Raw genomic sequence first — 20,422 nt, 5'->3', positions numbered from 1 at the left:
TGTCTGGATTTGCATTAACAAAAGATATTAAATATCAAAACCAAAGAATAATAAAAGTACTTTCAGATGTTTTAGTTTCAATATGAAACATTTTTGTGCATTTTAAAGTATTTCTTTATCCAGATAGACAGCAACAACAGTGAAAATTCAAGCCTTTGTAGTATCTGACATTATTTCTCATCTTTGGCTTGCAGATACTACTTTTACCAGTGAGAAAGAGTAATTTTTACTCAGCCTTTCACTCACAGTCAACTGGTCAAGTCTCTAACTCACAATCAGTTATATTCTCTTCCACCAATGCAGCAAGCCACTACAGGGACCTGCCCCTTTCCCATTTTAAGGAGTACGTATTTCAAAAGAACTCGCAACAGGTTCAGTCGGATGGCAACAAGCTTCAGTCACTACATTAAGTCAGACAAACGAGGCTCAGTTTGACACACCGATCACCAGAATGGTATGTAAAAAAAAAAAAAAAAAAAAGAAAATCATTTACACACACACCAAGTAGTTCTAACAGTTAGAAACCAGAAGCTGCGTTGCATAGCTAGAAACCAGAAGCTGTGTTGCAATATTACTGTCTCCTAACTGAAGACAAAGTACATGATTCCACCACACTTCAACCACAGAGAAAAGGCAACATCAGTTTGTATTAGTCTGTGTTAATCAGAATCTCTCCCATAACATTTAGCAAGACGACTACTGATCCTCACACTAATTTCACTCTATTATTAGCCGTTGGTTTCATTTTTGATCCTTTTTGCAATAAACACCTGATATAGCTTTTTTTAAGAAGATGTTGCTTTATGAAGTTGCATAGCATCATACTTCTCATGAAATTTAGACCACAAACTTTCCAAACTTCACAAGTCATGTGCTAGTGCACTTGCTTTCTGGACAAGCTATACTACAAACTACTATAAAGAAATACCACCTTGGAACTGGAAAAATTACAGCTACTGAGCTTCCTAATGCAGCTTCCTTACAATGGAGACAATACCTGGCTGCAGTAGTTTTAAGCCTGATCTCCTGAAGAAGGGAAAAAACCAGTTATCAATACAAATAACTGTTCTCTTCACCAGTTTGGTTGTTCAGACTCTAAAATGCATTTTTAGACAGAAAATATGCCAAAGTGGGTAGCAACTCTTTGCTTCTGTGCTACAAACTACAAATGTCTCTGCAACAGATACAGTGCAGGTCCTTTACTAAGGCTGCATAACATGACTTAGAACAGGGCTGCATCGACAAGGAATCTTACATATAACCCCAGGTTGCCAGAGTCACAGAATCACTCAATGGTTGATGCTGCAAGGGACCTCTGGAGGTCATCTTGTCCAATTCCCCTGCTCAAGCAGGGCCACCTAAAGCAGGTTACCCAGAACCACGTCCAGATGGCTTCTGAATATCTCCAAGGACGGAGATTCCATAAATAACACACTGGCTGCTTAGGTCAGTGTCATGCCACCAGCTACACGTCCAGACTGACTCCATAATGCAACCATAGGACTCAGGAGAAATTGCCACATCTTGATGGTGAACCAATGCCAGAATGCTTTTCAATGTCTGCAGTGTCTTGTGGCTGTTGGTATACTGTGAAAGTATTTACTAAAAAAAGAGGCTTGGTTGAGACCTTGGAACAAAAGGACTTCTCAAATACGAGTTTGTTCTATACCAAAAAGTTTCTGTGAATCGCTGTACGTACTTCTAAAACCTGAAGTCTGTCCTTGCATATTACAAGTTCATGAAATGACACTAGGCAAGTAAGACTGTCACACCTGCCCATGTATTCCTGCTGTTAGAAAAGATGAAATAGCAATAAAGCTATTTTTAACCCCCAAACATATTAGCATGTATCAAATTCTTGGTAGTTTTACATCTCTTTAGATTGTCTATCAATTAGTTTTTAATACATCACTATTGCCAGGAAAACACGCTCATGTAAAAGCTGTAAATCTTACTTACAGAAGAGTCAATCTGGTTGTATCTTGCAATATCTTTATGAAGAGTCCTCAGAATGATCATAGCCACCATGCCAGATAAGAAGAGAACAATTACGAGGGAATTCATTATACTGTAGATAAAGAAAAAGTCAAACTTTCAATCCATTTATTCAGGTTTCAGGACATGCACTCCAATTCAGACTGCACGTACAGCTCAAGTCTGAGGAATGCCCTTAGATATTCAGACTTCACTTAAGTCATTCAGATCTTTTAGTATTTTCCCACCCAGCGAAGATAAACTGTTTTAAGTTGTGTACCTTTATGATTTCTTAGGAGACAAAAGTAAGAATAGTATTTTATGTTATATTGTTAATTCTCAAGACAGTTACATATTGCTTTTCTTTATTTCCCTAGTGAAACAGCTACAGCTCTTAAAGCAGACAGTCAAGTAGATTTTATATCTATCAACCAATGAAATCTACATCATGCCATTTAATATTTTGTAGAGACATATTTAATAAGATTAGCCTTTTCAAACACTTTATATTGCAAAAAATTAACATTTCAGCATAAATTACGTTTACTTGATATCATTTGTGTGGTACAGAGGGAAGTAAGAAAGACCTTTTCATGTACATCTTTTACTCGTTTAAAAAAATAAGCCCTTCTTTTTACTGTAAGCAGCTGCTGAGTACAAAACATGCAGTACCCATATGTACCTCCCACTTGGCAGCTGGAGAAAGCCAGACAGGAACAATAAGAACACTGCAGAGCAGCAACATCTCAAAAGTTCTACAGAATGGAGATGATAAAGTAAAACTATGGAGGCTGCTTTCTTTTTGGACACTAATGGTGCATTCCTTTGGTGAAATGCAATACTACAGTTGCTCCCAAGAGATGGAAGACTGATAAAAGTTACTTCACATATGAAACCAAGAACATTTTCTTGCCTGAAGAACAACAGACTTTGTTCTACCACAGCAGAAGTTATATATCCGTAGAAGCACAAATAAGAAACCTTTGTACTCCCCTGCAAGGTTACTCGCTGAATAAATGCAAATCTTACCTAAACCACTGGATGTTTGTATGTGGCATGGACTCCAAAATGTAGTCCCATCTGGAAGCCCACTTAATATTATTCTTTTCCTATAAAGAAATTAAATAGCAATTAATAGAAACAAGTGCAAGTTTGTTGCAATCTCAGAAGCAATAAGCACATCAAATCTCTTCCATAAACCTTCCATTCAGCATTAATATCTAAGCTTGGTATCAACCCTGGATGTCAGACCTCCCTCTTCCATTAATTCTTTTTATCTCTTGAGCCTCTCAAAGAATATCTTGTTTACTGAAATCTCCTATCCATGTCTTCTACCTTCAGCTGAGGCTTCACTAAGCCTCATCTTTCCATGATTCAGTATGTAGCTGCCTGCAGCTCCCAAATGCATGCTGAAAAAGAATCATGCCATCGCTACAAGATACTCCCAGCATAGCACACTGATCTTGAAACTTCAACTTTGTTAAACATACTCTATGAGTATGTTTCTAGTTTTCCCTGGAATTTTTCTCTCTCATCATCTTTAACGTATTTAGCACAGGCTTCCTCGCTCCCTGCCATAATGGTGTCTGATTTTCCAGTCTGATTCGTGGTAGACAACTTTCATTTCCAGATATCCCTGTGAACGATTTAAAAAGAAATCATTCAGCAACTTTCACCTTCGAAAGATGCTTCCATTCTCTTCTACCTCCTCCTCTAAACGCTTCATGTGACAGCTGTACAAGTGATGATTCTTTTTGACCCCCAAGCCTTGTCCGCCACAGCTTGTCTCAATGGGATGTACGTCTGCTGTCCTGCTACCAAATTCTATCTCCTGACCGGCATGAAGTTCAGCAGAACTTCTTCATTTATTCACCAGGTGGTAAGTTTGTACAGTTGATTATCAGAATTCAGACTATGTCTCCAGCCTAGAATTTTTAAGTTCTGATTCATGTTCTGGATCAAGAAGATGTAACAATGAAGAACTGCACCAACACAACCAGGTGGCTGAAATTGCCATAAGTTGCTCCTTATCAGCTCAATCAGTAGTTCACAGCTAGCTGGGACAGAGTTTCAGAAACATGGTTCTAAATTTGTTACTTGAGTACCAAACTGCTCACATGCTTACATTTTTGTACACTTCTGTATTAAACATTACAGGCACGGTTGTGTGTGCTTTTCACATACACAGAGCTAGATACCTTGACCATTTCAATGAATTAAAGCAGACACCATAGCTTTCTCCTCAGAAGTCAGCTGCCATATTAGAAAGGACCATAAAACAGTTACGCATTTTACTGGTTTACGTGTTCAGGCTTACCGAAACTAATGTCCTCCTACTTTTCACTGACAAATACTCCCCTTTTAAGTTATTTTGAAAGGACTAATAAAAAGTAAAACGTATCAGGCATTATTTCAAATCAAGACTAAAGGGTAACATGGAGAAGAAGTAGTTTCAAAGTGCCTGGTGACTGAGACATGCCGAGTGCCGTCTGCAGGAAGCACCTGAACCCACGGCAGCTAAGCCTCACCTGCTCTATGCCGAGAAAAAGGGAGCAGGTAGCCCAAACGTGTAACACATTGTGTGAATAACCAGACAAAGTTCACATTGCAATTCTAAATTGCAATTTATTGTCAAGATTTAAACACAAATGTTAATAGACAGGAGGCTCATTCGTGTAGTAAAATTAAAGAGTCTAAGGAGGATTGGGTGTCTCAAGGGAAAAGTAACAGGATATAGAGCCTTGCACCTCAAGGTCATTGGTTCAAATCAAATTCAATTTGGTAGAATGAAAGCTGTTACCATATGACGGCTGCTTGACTGCCTATACAAAATAAGCTGGTGGTCACAAGCCAAATCCTGTAAGACTGATGTCTTAAATCAGAAAAACAATCATGCTTTCAGGACAGACTGGAACCAAGGTACCAAGGTTTGAAGTAGCTTGAACCAAATTATTCTCACCCCCACAGGAGGCTCACTTTCCATACTGGGGTAAAGACCCAGTGGCAAGAAAGCCTAATTTCCTCCTGTCTAAGTCACAACAGGCTGAACAAAGCATTAGAGTATTAGTAAACATTTGAGTATTAACTCTAAAAGATAAATGGCCACCTACACAAAAAAAGCTAGCGAATGAAATAAAAGCAATACAAAATGAGACAAAACCCTGCAACTTCACTAGAAAAAACAGCTTTACAATATGTTAAAATCAATATCTAACACAAATGCATCTCGAAATATAATATAAACACTTCTTCAACATGAGGCTCTCAGTACCCTGACTGAACTCTGAAAACATAGAGCATACCTCAAGGAAGACAACTCCTGCAGTTATTCAGTCTACTACCTTTCTATTAGTAATAAAACAGGGCAAAACCAAGTCTTTATTTATACATTCCAAGTGTCACTTAAACTACAGTAATGGAAAAGTAATAGGTTTTGGGAAAACTGCTTCACAAGACCATCCTTATGGAATTTACACTGCTTTAATCCAGTTATGGCTATTAGCAAATTACCCAGTTGTTTTGATTTCATTCTTTTTGGGAATTACATATTCATGTAACAGATTCAATACTTACTTCAAATGTCACAGAATAAGTGTAGATCAAATTCAGTTTATTGGTGAATTCTCCAGGAATCTCCATAGGTGGACCTTCACATCTTAAGTTGTTCTCATCTGTATGTTTGTAGCTAAGGAGAAAAAAAGTTCAATAAAATTGCATATGCTCTACAGGATGAATTTTCACATATTCTTTTCTAAGGTAATTAAAACAAGTTTTCGTTAAAAAACAAAAAACAAAAAAAACCAAACACCACCACAAGGAGAGCTGCGTATATCATTTTGTACCAGTTATTCAACTTCTTTGAGAACCTGCTTTTCTGTTCTACCAACAAAAGTCAAAGGTCTTACAATATATTTTTATTAATACTTATGTTTGTTGCTAGAGATAATATGAGAAAAATAAAATCATGTATATAATTAGATTTCATTATGCAGAATTTCTGTAACAACCTTAAAGCCACACCAGAACTGAACACTAGTTCTCACAAGCACTTGTGGCGAGAGGTAAAAACTCTCCAGAAAGCATCCTAGGGATTTGGATCTTGGATGACTATCCTACATTCAGCTAGTATCTGTTCACACTTCTAGGCATTTGCAAACACTACAGGTAAAGTTGTTTGCTAAGCATGTGGGAGACAAAAACCGCACACCCCTGAAAGGTCATGACACGCGGTTTCACCCTACCCACCCTTCTGCCACGATCAGAATGAAGTCCTAGTCCTAAGCTAAAATGTTGCTTGGTTAACCAGTCTGCAAAGTCTGGAGATCTTTACCAGGTAAGATGCCAAGTTTTAATACAAAATACCCCTTCTCTGCCATCACACCTCCCTTCCACATTTCAACAAGACTTCATTATTTCTGAGGGACTTCACCTCAGTGTGTGCTCGTCAGTAAGGAAGACGGAAAATTTCTTACCAATCTCCCACAGGTTCTCACCTTCCCTCGAGTTTCATGGGGAGAAGGGTGTTTATTTTATTTTGTTTTGGTGGATTTGGAAGTGTCTTTTTTTTTTTTAATTACTATCTTTTTTTACACTGGGGCAAAAGAAATAACTGTGGGAACCTTTCAATTTTCCATTCCTATACAAGTGGTCTAGTTTCACCGCTCGTCAGTCTTGTGTACTCTTAAAAATATAGAGCTCAGAACAACAGTCTATATTCTAAAGTTCAAATATGCAAACCTTTCTCTGCAGTACCTTAGAAATACTGCAGCTATAGAAGCACAAAGTCAAAGAAACCTTAAGGTTGGCTTGAATTCATTCCTGTGAATCTCCTCTAACACTGGAGAATAGCTTCCCTCTCACATCCTCTTGGGCAAGTTGTATTTACCCAATTTAGATAAACAATTCTACCTTATATGCATTATTATATGTCAACAACTAAGTCCAGCCACAAGAGAATAAACACTTTCATGAAAGGCCTAGGGGGCTCCAACCACAAATACTCCCCATCAGGAGAGCTTCAAGGTTGAAGCAAAGCACCAAGCAAAACACTAGGTCAGAGAATGACAAAATTAAGGTTATATGCAACCTAACTGTGCCCCCTTGTGGTCTGCATTACTGGTGAAAAGACAAATCCTCATTTTTCAACCACTCAGGTTGCAACTGATAAAGCGTTAATCAGAAATGGAGAAGGTTGGTGAATCTTCTTGCCACCATCTCAGAGCAGATGTAAATGGAAGGAATAAACTGGCACAGCAAGTATAATTCACTAAAAACACAGTACACCATTGCAAGAGAAAAACCAAGTATACCTGAGTCATGTTGTACCATACATGTCTGTATAACTTGAGAAACTGTGGTAGTGTAATTTAAGAATGTACTTAAACTCCGTAGAAAAGAAGGAAGAGTTTAGCTAAAAAAAGCCATCTACTTTGAAATTTTATAAACGGACTGCAATTTTCAAATATAGGTAAGTACGAACTGTGCATGAACAGAGTGACAAGAGGCCGAAGTAATCACTTCAGTCTGTTTCTGACCTCTGAATTGTTGCATTTCCTCTCCGGTCAACACAGAAACACAGAAATCAAGAAGCTACTGTTTAAGAAAATAAGTTAGTCGTCTTAGAAAATTAGTCGTCGTTTTCTGCCGTTCTGAATACCAGTATTAACTTGATATTTCACTTATACCTCAGTATCCAAACTAACACAGGAAAAGGTACACCTGTACAAGTACTGTACATTCACACAAAGTACATTTGGGAGGCAATGCTGCAACAGGAAGAGCGATGGCATGGGAAACTGTCACTCAGTTAACGGATGTTTCTCAGTGTATCTGAAAACAGGTCTTTTAAAAGAAAGTAATGCACACCCAGATGCAAATTAATAAAAACATGAGAAAGCTTCTATTGTTTCTGTCAGGTTATAAGAGTCTGCATAAGCAGTTTTTCCATCAGGTGGGACTTTGGGGAACATTTTAAAAGCAAAGTTAAATAACATTTACAGTCGTGGAACTACTATTTGTAAATACAGTTCCAGCCATGAACGAGTATACTGAAAGCTTTATCAGAACTCAGAATAACCAGCTCCTCAGAACTTAATGACACCAAGTATAATTTCTAAGTTTGCAACTACTGGTAGGACTCCCTAGTACTACAACTTGCTCCTTTAATGCACAATTACCTTTGGGGTCTCAGTCTCGCCATCACCAGTCTTGCACCAGGCCAGTTTTCATCCTTCCCGCTATGGTACATGATTGTTATGTCAACGTGGTTGAAGAGGTAGAAAGTATTCTTCTTGTTAAACTCCGACTACAAAATATCACCAAGAGATTGAGAAACTTCTCCAACAGGAGAGGGCGCAAGCAGTCAAGAACTTTAAAACAAGACTACTGTCCAATGAAGGAGCAAGACAGACAGGGAAATACTTCAACATTCACTTTTTTTTAATATGCCTGTATAAAATATTTATATTTTTTTCTATATATTATATTGTATTATATATGTACACATAATGAAGTATCATGTCTGTGTTACCAGTAAAATTTAAATGTATTTGACACTGTTTTTGTATTTACCACAAAAAGCTGCCAAAACAAGATCAAAGATGTATTTATTCAAAGTACAAGTAATTCAGATTCACCATTTCTCCCCTCCACCGCCATCTTCCTGGTAGACACTCCAGCTACCGAAGCTTACAAACCAGGTTCTGCTTCAAAAAAGTACCTTTCACCTTCAGTAGCTATTCTGCTTTGTCATCCCTATCCTTTCACAACTTGGAATTATGAAGAACTATATAAAGCTAAGGTGATAGCAGAGTCCATTAAGTTCACTTGGATTTTCTTTTCTCCTCAACACTGTCATTGTTTAAAAAACGTTAACTTTAATTTGAATTAGGGGACCAGGATGACAGACTGCTAGTTGAGTTTCCAAGTAAAAAAGTTCCTTTATTTATTGTGTATATTAGCCATTTTCCAATTGCCATACAACTTCCATCCCCTGCCCCCTCCCAGCAAAATATGAAGGTGTCTTGCATTACATTTATCTGGATTTCTCTTCTTTCACCATGATCAAGGTTCCCATTGGGAGAAGACTAGAATCATACCGGTGTCATACTATAACCCCATCTTTAGGTACCCGTTTCCTCCATTTCCAGCTGCATAAGTGCAAGGACCAACTCTAGCTGTGCCATTGCATGATAACAACCCCTTTCCTGCCCCCATTTTTAGAGGTAATTATGCCTGCTAAAATAGGTATTTGGGTATACTTCTAAAAGAGGATGACATTCCCCAACTCAGCCCAGAGATTACAGTCATATCCACGGTGCTACATTCTTACTTGCCCATGTAACAGTCATCCCTCTAGCACTACGCTATGCAACGTTCTCATCGGAATTCCAATCTGGAGATTAAAATTGACACCGGGTACGATAGCTCCACTGGCAGAGCATCCACACCACAGCTCGCACACACAATTTGCACAGCACTTCGTGGATACACAGTACAAGCTCCTTAAGCATGCGGTAGAAAATTCAGCCATTGCTGCCTATGTATGAAGGTCCCCCTCAAAAAAAAACCCAAAAAACAAACCAACAACAACAAACAAAAACAAACCCCAAACTTTTCATCCAAGTTGCTGACTTTGTGTCATTAATGCCAGCCAGCAACTAAGCACCACACAGCCGCTCGCTCCCCCTCCTGGTGGGATGGGGGAGAGAATCGGAAGGGTAAAAGTGAGAAAACTCGCGGGTTGAGATAACAACAGTTTAATAATTGAAATAAAATAATAATAGTGAAAAGGAAAACAACAAAAAGAGAACAAAAACCCACAGAAAAGAAGCAATGCAACTGCTCACCACCTGCCGACCAATGCCCAGCCCGTCCCCAAGCAGTGATAGCTGCCCCCCAGCCAACTCCCCCCCAGTTTCTATACTGGGCACGATGTCATATGGTATCGAATAGCCCTTTGGCCAGTCTGGGTCAGCCGTCCTGGCTGTGCCCCCTCCCAGCTTCTCACTGGCACAGGGTGAGAAGCTGAAAAGTCCTTGATGAGTGTTAAGCACTACTTACCAACAACTAGAACATCAGTGTGTTATCAACATTATTCTCATGCTAAATCCAAAACACAGCACTATGCCAGCTACTAGGAAAAAAATTAACTCTATCCCAGCCGAAACCAGGACACTTTGCTACAACCTTTTTCAGTGTACCAGATAGCTTCCAATACAACATACACCAGTATCGATATAACATAAAAACTACCTCCCATACAAAGTAATAAACACCTAACTAGAACAGGTTACTCAATTCACAGACCATTTTCAATAGCCTAGGGAGCCTGAGGAGTAACGGCAGGTTCACTGGACTGCAGACAGAGTAAACTGAACGTGCACAATAAATGCTTCATTTCCAAGAAGCATCAGACTTTCCAATACAAATAAACTGACTGCACTGCATACATGCAGTAAGTCATGCGGCAGAGCAGACCCACAGCAGAGAACTCTCTCCTTACTGAGAGGAGTGTGGTCCCTCGCCCCAGGAGAGATAAAACTGTATCACTATTATCTGTAACTGTACTAGTTCACCATGGAACTCCCAGGATGACTGACACATTTCAAATTGTTGTCAATATAATTCTTTCCCTGTCACAGCTGTGTTTGTTATCTTCCAGCCATCTGGGAAAATCCTGACACATTTAACTTGTAAACTGTGCTAGACATAACTTTTGCAACTAGAACACAGTGCTCATTTCTAGGTCTTCGCTAGAAAGCTTCTATCTGAAATCGGTAAAAGAAGGTCTTGCACACAAATACACCTCTTAGTTGCATGGACAAAGAATGAATAGCTACAAGGATGGATATACGTGAAATTTCAGAACAAAAACTCAATTTTCTAAGGCTTTGAGACACTAATACGGTTGTTTTATAGCTTTATCTATATTGGTCAAAAGATCGACATGAACATTTTTTTTTTTGGACAATTGTATCAGTGAGACACTGCATACAGATGCAGCATTCAGCTGTGACAATGCCCACGTTCTGAATATTAGCCATGTTTACAAGGGTATCTGTTCTTTCTCAGGAAAAGAAAGCTTAAAAATAAAACGGTAAATGAAATTACATCTGCTATACTAACGAAAAAAGTTCCACCACTTACATTTATAACACAAGCATCTTTAACTCTACCATCTGGAGTAACAAAACATCCTATTGGAAATCCTGGATTACAGTATTTTTGTCCATCTTCCACATCATAGCACCACGTTACAGGCATGTTATCGATAATCCTAGACAGAAATCATCAAAGAACACGTCCTCAGAAAGGGATGCACCTTATTTCACATTGACATTTAACATTCATGTGACACACACTGTTTTCAGTAGTGCCCACAAGACGCACAGTAGAGGACAACTATCACATAGAAGGAAGAAAGCAACCACTTAGAACATAGATTACAATGTCAAAAAGTAGCAAAAACACCCCCGAACCTCAAGCACACAGCTTACCAGTGATGCTGATAATTCAACTGCATTCCTTTCTTCAAAAAAGCCAGTTTGCTTTTATCAGCATTGTTTGCTGGGTCATACGTTCTCGTACAAACCTTCTTGCATGTTTCTTGCTTTTTAAAAGTGAACTGTTAAAAAAGCATACAAAAAAAATCATTTCAGTTTTGCTTCAAAAATCTTTTAGTCTTTTTTTCATGTAAAGCTGACTTTTTTGAGATACTTCACTTCCTTGCTATAAAAGTTTCTAAAGCCAGAATTTCCCATGCAACAGCTTTAACTTAAATATCAAGATTTACATATATCCAGCACCAGCAACCCCCTTTCACATTGCTAAAAATCTCTTCAACAGCCCAGATAAACCACCTCCAGATAAACCCTGAGGACTGGAATTTGAAAATTAGTAGAAAACGGTATTGCTTTTTTCTTTTACCAGTTTTATTTTGGTAATTTCATCATCTACTAAACTAGACTTTTAACTACACCCTTTCTGAATGTTTCATGTGAATTTTACCTGCGTTTCCCCATGATGACCAAGTTATTAGACCAGGCTGCCAAAAATGCAGCAAGTTGCACAGCGTCTATGCTTCAAGAGCAGACACCACCTAACACAAATGTGCTCACATTTGTATATATCAAACTTCTATTCTAACCCAGTTAGGATTTACCTGTTAGTGAGCTAACATACTTAAAACATGACTGAAAATTCTAACATTATCAAGGCCTAAGTGCTAACCAATAACAGCATTTCCTAATTACTGCAGTGTGCAGCCATTTCAAACAAGTAATTGTTATACTACTTAATCTGTTCAATGGATATCCAGCCCAAATGACCCATTGTGCTACATATTTAAAAGCTTCTTGTGGCCAGCAGCCATAACACTTAAAATTACATTAGCTCAGAAAGTCAAAGAAAAAGAGACTTCTAGGAGCAGTTTACACAAGGGAGGAGGCATCACCTCCTTAACAGTCCTCTGAAAAGATGTGACTACATCCCTAATGACTGAGCAGCAGTAGACTTAGAAACTCTGCTGCCTCTTTTTCTCACAGGGATTTGGATTATCTAGCAACCCTCACACACAAACATAGCCCAGTTTTCAGTTTCACCAGCAAATCCCAGTCTGGAAGCTGCACTTGAACAGTATGCAGCTTTCAAGCATTAAGAGCCGGTGTTTGACCATCTCTCCTTTACTGCCAATAATTTTCTCAAGTTGATTGGACAGCATTTTAGGGAGGCCGCATTTGGTCACTGCTAATGCAGAGCATGAGACAAAAAAATACTACATACCTAATCTACAAAATACTTCCATACATTTATTTTACAGAAGATTTCAAGTGACATGCATCAGCAATGAAAAATCTGGGTTTAGACAACATACGTTAAGTGTGTACAAGGCGGGAAAACCTGGAAGCGAGCCCCAACTTGGCGGCCCCTTCCCACTGTGGAAGTTGCCTGATAGCACAACGAAGTATAAAAAACAGTTCCTGAACCACCAGTTTACAGCCTCCAATATTACATTTAAAAAACTAATGATTTCAGATCACCTAACACACTATACACCCAGCTGTTAAAGAGCTGCTTAAGATATAGTTTCTGGATTTCTCTACCACAGGGGAACAGGAAAGAAGAGCGATTACTGGCTCAGCTGCCTAACTTTTATTAGCCACCCTAAGATGCCTTTGGGGTGGGAGGGGTTTTGTTTTCATTACATAAACAGTATAAAGCTTGTATTAAAAAAATAATCATGCAATGGTCAAGTCTTCAGCTATATCTATGGATTACACCCACCAGAATGACAGCTATCAAATTTAAACAGGATCAACTTCAAGGGATAAAATAACCTTATATGGAGATGATGCTATTCTCTCCCCAAACAGCACTTGTCCAAGATTTTCTGATGGTCTTTTCTCTTCCGTATCTTGACAGAAGTCAAAACTGAAAAAAAAAAGTGGAAAAGATTACTTTTAATTCACATGGAACTGTAAATACCAGCCTAAAACAATTTCTTAAGTTATGGCCTTAACACAGCAGTTTTCATGCTTCTTTTGGCAGGGCAGCCACGATTAGTAAAAATTTGAGTGCCTCTGCAAAGAAATTTGACATATATTATATAGAAATATTTCTATTTTGATATCAATTTCAACTGAGATATATCACAGATGAAGTATCTTTAACAAAATGTGTGATGCTTACTCCAAGCATCCTTTTCAAAAGGCAATTTAAACAAACAATAGAATGTTTCATATTAAGAAAAAAAGACTATGCTACAGACTGTCCATTTCTCTTGCAAAAAAGGTTCAGAAAAATAACTACACCCCTTTCTTAAAGGAGTCTTTAGAAATAGTATTTAATGTGAAACATGTTCCAAAGAAGGTAAGTGCTTTTAATATTAATGTGCCACACCGCCAAATGCCATTCACCAATTCTTTTCAACTACATGCAGGTTGAAAGAGCTGAAGATGGAAGAAAGAATGTAACCGTTCTGGACCTTTGTTATTTAAACACGGGTAGCAGCAGGTTATGGGAAAAAAAAAAAAAAAAAAAACAACAACAACCCACTTATCTTTGGTGAATAAGTACTTTTCCTCAATAAGTGGTCCTAAATTCATTGGCTTCCATAAAGTTTAATGCAAATAGAGATATTGTGGGCTTTTGGAGCTAGTCTCTGGTCTTGCTGCTACTGTTGCACTGCCCAGGATAACACCTACAACACCTGCAAGTTTCTCTTTTCTGCATGCCTAACAGCAAGACTGCAAATTATATTGTGTATCATTGCTTAGTAGGCCTATAAATATCTGCAAGAGCAGGTAATATTTTTCACAGACAAGAATCAAAATAAAAAATAAAAACCAATAATTAGATACAGAGCTTTGGTGGAAAAAGGAAAAATAACAATGACTCTTCTTCCCCTTTCTTTTAGTTGCCAGAAACAAGGAGCACAAAGCTCCTGTCTCCCTAGATTTGACTAACAGGAAGAACTTTCAAACATATCAAACAGTCAACACTAAATGTAGTACGCAGCTCACAAAAATGCACCCATTAGAAACCCAGCAGCCTCGTCTTTAACAATAACAGAGGATGGTCAGGAGGCACAGGTGTGGCCGCCATCCTTTCTGCCCTCTTGTTATTTCATTCCAGCCGCTGAACACTGCGTTTACTCTTCCATCCCCACACCCAAAACACCCCTTACAAGAAACACGCATAACATATCAGGAGTCGCATCGCTGTCCTGAGAACAGAAAACAGGCTTTCCCAACGCTCCTGTTGCAATGTACTTACGCATCATACTCGTATGGCAGAACCGATTCCACCGAGTCCAGTCTGTTCACGAAGAGCTCGATTAGTGACTGAAACAGGGAAGGACAGGGGGAGAAAAAGTATGAAAATATAGACTTGCAAAGAACAAACGTGCGGCCGACACGAAACGCGTGGCTAGCTGGCAAGGGCTGCTACAACTTTCGGAGCTCGCCGTCCCACGGCTGAGTTACCACAGACTTCTGACAGGCCGCGGCGCTGGGCCGCGCCAGAGCCGCCCACCCCCGGCAGCGCCGCCGCCACAGGAGGCTGCAAGAAGGACGGAAGGACCGGCGGAGGGCCCTGCCGGCACTGACTGAGAAGTTCAGCGCGAAAAGGGGAGGTTTTCACGGTAAAAAAAAAAACAAACAAAACACAACAACACCGGGTGCACCAAGGGAAAGGGAGCTGGGGGGGGGGGGGGGGGGGGGGGGCGGGAGGGGGGCTGGCTTCCCGGAGCAAAGGCTGCCGCCTGAGGGAGACCGCCCGGGGCCCGCAGGCAGGGGGTCGGGGGATACGCGGCGGTCCCCGCCTCGCCGCGGGGGTTTCCCGCTCGGGGTTTCCGCGGCGAGGGGGGGACCGCCCGTGTCGGGCCCTCCCGTGAGGGCTCTCACCTTGCAGCCCTCGCTCTCTTCGCCCTCCTCACAGAAGCTGACGGGCGCCAAGCCGGGCAGGTAGAAGGCGGCACAGAGAGGTGCCACCAGCAAGAGACCGGCCGCCAGCAGCCTCATCTTCCAGCCTGAAGGCGCGAAGGCAGCATGAGCCGAGGCGGCAGCCCCGACTCTCCCGGCCAGCGCCTTGCGGAGGCGGCCTCAGCCGGGGCGGTAGCGGCGGCGTCACAAGCGCGTTGGGGCCGCGGCGCCTGCGCGGGGAGGAGGTGAGGCCCTGGGCTCCATCTTGAGGCAGGGCACCCTGAGGCACGGCGGCGGTCGTGGGCTGCGGGACGTTTGGGCGGGCTGTCGCCTCCCTCCCGGTGGGGAGGTGTTTTCCCTTTTTCTTGTCTTCCACGCTCAGCTCAGTCCTTTTTCCCAAAGTCCCCTGTGGTGACTCGTACCAGAACCTGTTCTCAGGTTTTAGCTCCCAGCATAGCAGAGAAAGGCTTAAATTGGATTTTACCAGCTCAGAAATTAGGGGTGGAAATCCAAGATTTTGTATTGCAACCTTTATCTGCAACCCTGTGACTTTTAAGAATTATACTCGATGATTTTTTGATGTCTGGTTCAGCAGCCTGTGATGTTTGCAGCCAACAGTGGGATGCGCACCAGCTCATGGCGTCCCCTGGCTCCTTGCTCCCACAACACAGCCACAGCAGTGCCATGGACGCGATGCCAAGCTCCAGGCTTGCTCGTTTGGGTGGCAATGGCAGGAGCAGCGCTCGGGGACAGATGCAAAACCTGTCTGAGAAGCAGGCTAAGTACAAGTGATGGCTGCAAGCCGAGCTCCGCGCTACCACGGCAAGACAGATAGTCACGTCTAAGACATCATGCTAAAGGCATTGCTGTCAATACCGGCTAGACAACACCTCCATCTTCCTCTCTGTGTTTCCCGTTTAGGCAAGCCGTTGCCACTCTAGTTTCCAGCCTGTGACATTACATTTGCATTACCCCTGCAACACCTCCGTGTCCAACAATTTTACCCAACTCATCAATCAGTAGTGAGTTTCCCTTACCGTAGGACAGCACCAGGCAAAAGGAGAAAGAATAAAGGGTGCATGATAATTGCTTATCTTGTGTCTTTTCAGCTGAGCCTGGAAAATTTGAGTTGTCATTTCAGGCAGCTCCAGCTATTTCTTAGGGACCTGCGATCCACCTTGTATCGCTAAACTGAAAGGGGCCTCAATTAGATCCCAAATAGGTGATGTGGGAGAAGCACATTATGGAGTCCCAGTTTAAAAATAGTTGACAAAGTCAGTGCCAGAAACAATTGTTTTGTGCTGCTCTCATCCACTCTAGTCTGAGTTTTATGGAGGAAAAATGCTGAATTTCTATAAATACCTATCAGCCGACAGCTGCCTGGAAAATTGCTCCTTGTCATGAAAGTATTAAACTGATCTTTTCAGTTGCTAGTTTTTTTTACTATATATCTAGAGGGAATTAAATCCTTTTTTTATTCATTCTGAATGAGTCTTATGTGATGAGATTCTTTATGTATTCATTAGTCCTCATCCCCCAGCTCTCCTGAACCCTTTATCCAGTTTAAACCCAAAGTACGATGAACTTGGCAAAAGGCCAATATGTTTGATGAAAAGACGCAGTGTGGTACAAGGGAGATCCAAAGTACTGCCCTCTGTATGAACAGGTTTGTAGTGTAAATTCAACTACATTGTTAAACATCATAGGATTCACTCAAGAGAGTGCCATTTTAGGTGAAAGCTACCAAAAAAATTCATAAAATATTACCCTCATGGAATGTTGTCCACCTCTCCCATCTAGTGGGCTCATTTTTATGGTTACCAGTGAAAAGGCACAAAGGGATCAGTTTCTTTTTATGCATGTGGGTCTGTAAGTAACATGCTTAATTACATTTCTTCTACTTTTAAAAACATAAGGAATATTTTCCAAGCTGTAATAATGCAAGGGCAAGTATATCTGTGCTAGTTAGATAGCAACTGTCTTCTGTGTAAAGGTTGGTGGAGTTTTCCTGGTTTCTGTTTCTCCAGTTATCCCATCTAAGCCTGTTTCCTATTCTGTAGGGGCCAATACTAGGACCTCTTTTTACTGTCTTGATTTCCTATCAGAAAATTCAAAGTTGAGGGATCATTTGCAAAAGAAACTGTCAGTCATGGCTCTTCAGCCTTCAACTTCTTACTGAATGAAGCATAAGAGGGGTTGGTTACCATTCAGACTGCAGTTTGTTCCCTGAAGGTTTCTGTAATTTTTCTACAAAAATTCAAACTTACAAAAAAGAAAAAAAAAAAAAGGAGAGGAGGGGGAAGGCTTAGAAGAATTATATATCCTCCAGTCCTCTAGGAATAAGGTCTGTCTCACTGAATGTGGAGCAAGACCATACATAAACTATGTCGTGGAATATAGTGAAATGCTGCTCCAGTTTGCAATGCAGATGGAACTGAGGTTTTGATAAGAAGCCTGATGAAGATATCTTTTAGGACAAAAGACAGAAGAATTTGGTCCTAATACAATTACAGCAGTTATGCTGTTTCAAATGTAATTATGTTCATGCTAATCCCATCTAGCTACGTGTACAGTACATGTTAACAGAATGTTTATAAAATTAAGCCAGGAGTTACCAATGAAATATTTTACTCTCTTAATCTGAGGAGGAAAAAGAGAGTTCAGTTTGCATTTGCTTATCTTTTCAATTACCTGGGAGGCAGTCAGCAAATACGCTACTGTAGGTCATAGAAGCACAGAGAGACTTCACACATAGACAGAGACTATTTTTAGCATGTTTCTTACAGGACTAACAATTCGCTTTAGTTTTCACTATCCATTCCAAGGAGACTCTGAGGTTTAAATCCTTCTCTATTGAAACTAGAATTTGAACCTTTTCTTCATATGATAATTGGATGAGTATCTAGCTATGCCATTCTTCGGCAACTGCATTGTTACCATGTGCAGTGCCCTCCCACTTCGTTACTGAAGGTCATCGTTCCCTTTTCCCATGCACAGTAACAGCATCCAGAAACTCTTAGCATCTATGCTGGAAAGGTGATCGTCTTTAAGTACATACTACAGTCTAGAGAAGTGTTTCAGAGCTATCTTCTTTTGTATTCTCAACAGATCTGTGAGGTAGTCTGAAGCGATGTTGCCTTCTGCTTTCCCTAACACAAAGAGCAGTTGAATATCAGTATCTGAACAGAGGAGACTGAAAAACTGAAGAGCCTGATGTTCTCTTATAAGGATGCAACAATTATGCAGCTGTGCGACTGTAGCAGTGGAGTCTATAGACTCTGCAGCACCTCTCAGAAATGTAGGTCTGTAGAATACCACAAGGGAGAACAGAAGTCACAGAGGAGTTGAGCGATGTCCATCCCATGCGTTAAGAAAGCGGATAAGGTAATATGCTCGTGGACTATATTGTCTCCTGTGACTCTGACAAGCCAACGCGGTCTAGGAAACTACACCACCGTTTCGGATTGCTTCAACCCCACCCATCGCCTCCTCGCCCTCCATGCAGCTGGCACAAATACCAGTGCGGGAGGGAGTTGGGAGGGCAGCAGATACAGATGGGAAAGGCGGCATTTTTTTTTTTCCTTTTAGCTCGCAGCAGGTTTATCGTGGAGCCCTGTCAGCCCTCGGGACTTCTCAATGAAGACACGCTACGGTATCTGTAAGGAAAGGGATCTTGGTGTGTACAAGCAAGAGCCTGAATAGGTACCAGGCACCACCGCCTGCCGTACAGCATGGGCACCCTTTGAAAAGCCCTAGGAAAAACCACCTGGTGACCTGCCACAGCTGGTGCAGGTGCGGCACAGGAACACGGAGTGGCTCTGGAGACCAGCTCCTCAGACCCGACAGGCATCCCTCAGCACCGCAGATCCCCAGGAATTGCACAGGGACTGCCCGTTGGCATCCCGTTACTCAAACCTGGGATCAGGGGATTCACTTGAGGTTCTGTTGTAAGTCCTGGTTAATCCTAGTGAGATTTCGGCACGGGAAACAGGTGTATTAAGTGATTTACCTGTGACACATCTTGGCACTGTTCCCTCACTGCATAAGGATGAGTCAGGAGCTATATGAAATACTGACGTTCAAGGAATCTGCAATTCCTTAGCTTTTGCATCTTGTAGAAATCAGCTTTAAGGGTCCTCCTTCAAGGACTAGGAATGGGTGTTAGTTACAAGTCCTGGCTACTGCTTTTCAGTGACTGCGTTCACTGTGCATCTGGAATTTTTATAAAAGGTAACAAATGGAGACAGATGGGCTTGCAAAATAGCTACCCTGTTTAAAAACCACACAGAATACAAAATCAGGCAACTTCCCATTTGTCTTTATCCCTTAGTTCTAAGAAGGTTAACAGAAAAATCTGTTTTTGTTTTTGAATTAAAAGGCTGAGTGATAATTAGACTAGGTGACGAATAAAATAGGCCTTGTTGACTGATTAATACCATTTTAGATAATCTACAAGTTCAAATTATGAAAACTTAGCCGATTTTGTATGCACAGACTTCCTTCTAACTTTTCAGCTATGAGGCGTAGCCAGCAAAAGCCAATACCTGCAACGGAACCTCAGGTATCATTAAAAAATTGAGTTAGCTGAACCAGCGCAAAACTTTGTTATCAACAACGTATTTCAAACGACACTTAATTTAAGTCTCCAAGGAAGGGCTACTGACATGCACATATATTAATTAAATTAACTAAACCCGCCTTGCGACTGTTTTGGCTGAACAGGGCTAGCCTCCCGCACAGACACGTCCCGAGTGACCCCACTGCGAGTGATTTTGCTTTCAAACGAGCGAAGCCGCCGCTCCTTTGGGCACCCCGCTCAGGAGCGGGACGGGGAGAAGCCGGCAGACAAAGAGGGGAGCGCTGCCCGCGCCAGCCCGCCTCTCCCAGCCGGCAGGGACAAGCCGCGCTCCTTCACCGCGCCTCACGCCCCGTCTCCAGGCGGGACGGGGGGCTCCAGGCCCCGCGATGGGCCGCGCCGAGGCTCCGCGCCCGCCCCGCCGGCACTGGACGACTCCGCGCCCGCCTCC

The 20,422-nt window shown here is 41.3% G+C and overlaps 1 protein-coding gene across 1 annotated transcript in view; it reads right to left on the bottom strand.

The window, feature by feature from the left end:
- LOC104012868 (transmembrane 9 superfamily member 2) overlaps window positions 1-15,636 on the bottom strand; it is a 34,325-nt gene extending 18,689 nt beyond the window's left edge. Inside the window, exons 1-9 of the mRNA XM_087749063.1 lie at window positions 15,378-15,636; window positions 14,749-14,816; window positions 13,311-13,404; window positions 11,472-11,599; window positions 11,122-11,251; window positions 8,151-8,278; window positions 5,548-5,659; window positions 3,004-3,083; window positions 1,960-2,068 (exon numbers count right to left, since the gene is read on the bottom strand). Of these exons, the coding sequence (XP_087605189.1) occupies window positions 1,960-2,068; window positions 3,004-3,083; window positions 5,548-5,659; window positions 8,151-8,278; window positions 11,122-11,251; window positions 11,472-11,599; window positions 13,311-13,404; window positions 14,749-14,816; window positions 15,378-15,494 (966 nt within the window). The 5' untranslated portion in view covers window positions 15,495-15,636. The remainder of the gene's footprint in view (window positions 1-1,959; window positions 2,069-3,003; window positions 3,084-5,547; window positions 5,660-8,150; window positions 8,279-11,121; window positions 11,252-11,471; window positions 11,600-13,310; window positions 13,405-14,748; window positions 14,817-15,377) is intronic.
- Window positions 15,637-20,422: the final 4,786 nt, after the last annotated feature.

Source organism: Nipponia nippon, unplaced genomic scaffold, assembly GCF_047370975.1.
Source record: "Nipponia nippon isolate SJK-2023a ecotype South Korea unplaced genomic scaffold, ASM4737097v1 scaffold_12, whole genome shotgun sequence".
NCBI lineage: Eukaryota > Metazoa > Chordata > Aves > Pelecaniformes > Threskiornithidae > Nipponia > Nipponia nippon.
This window is presented reverse-complemented; position numbering and strand designations above follow the sequence as displayed.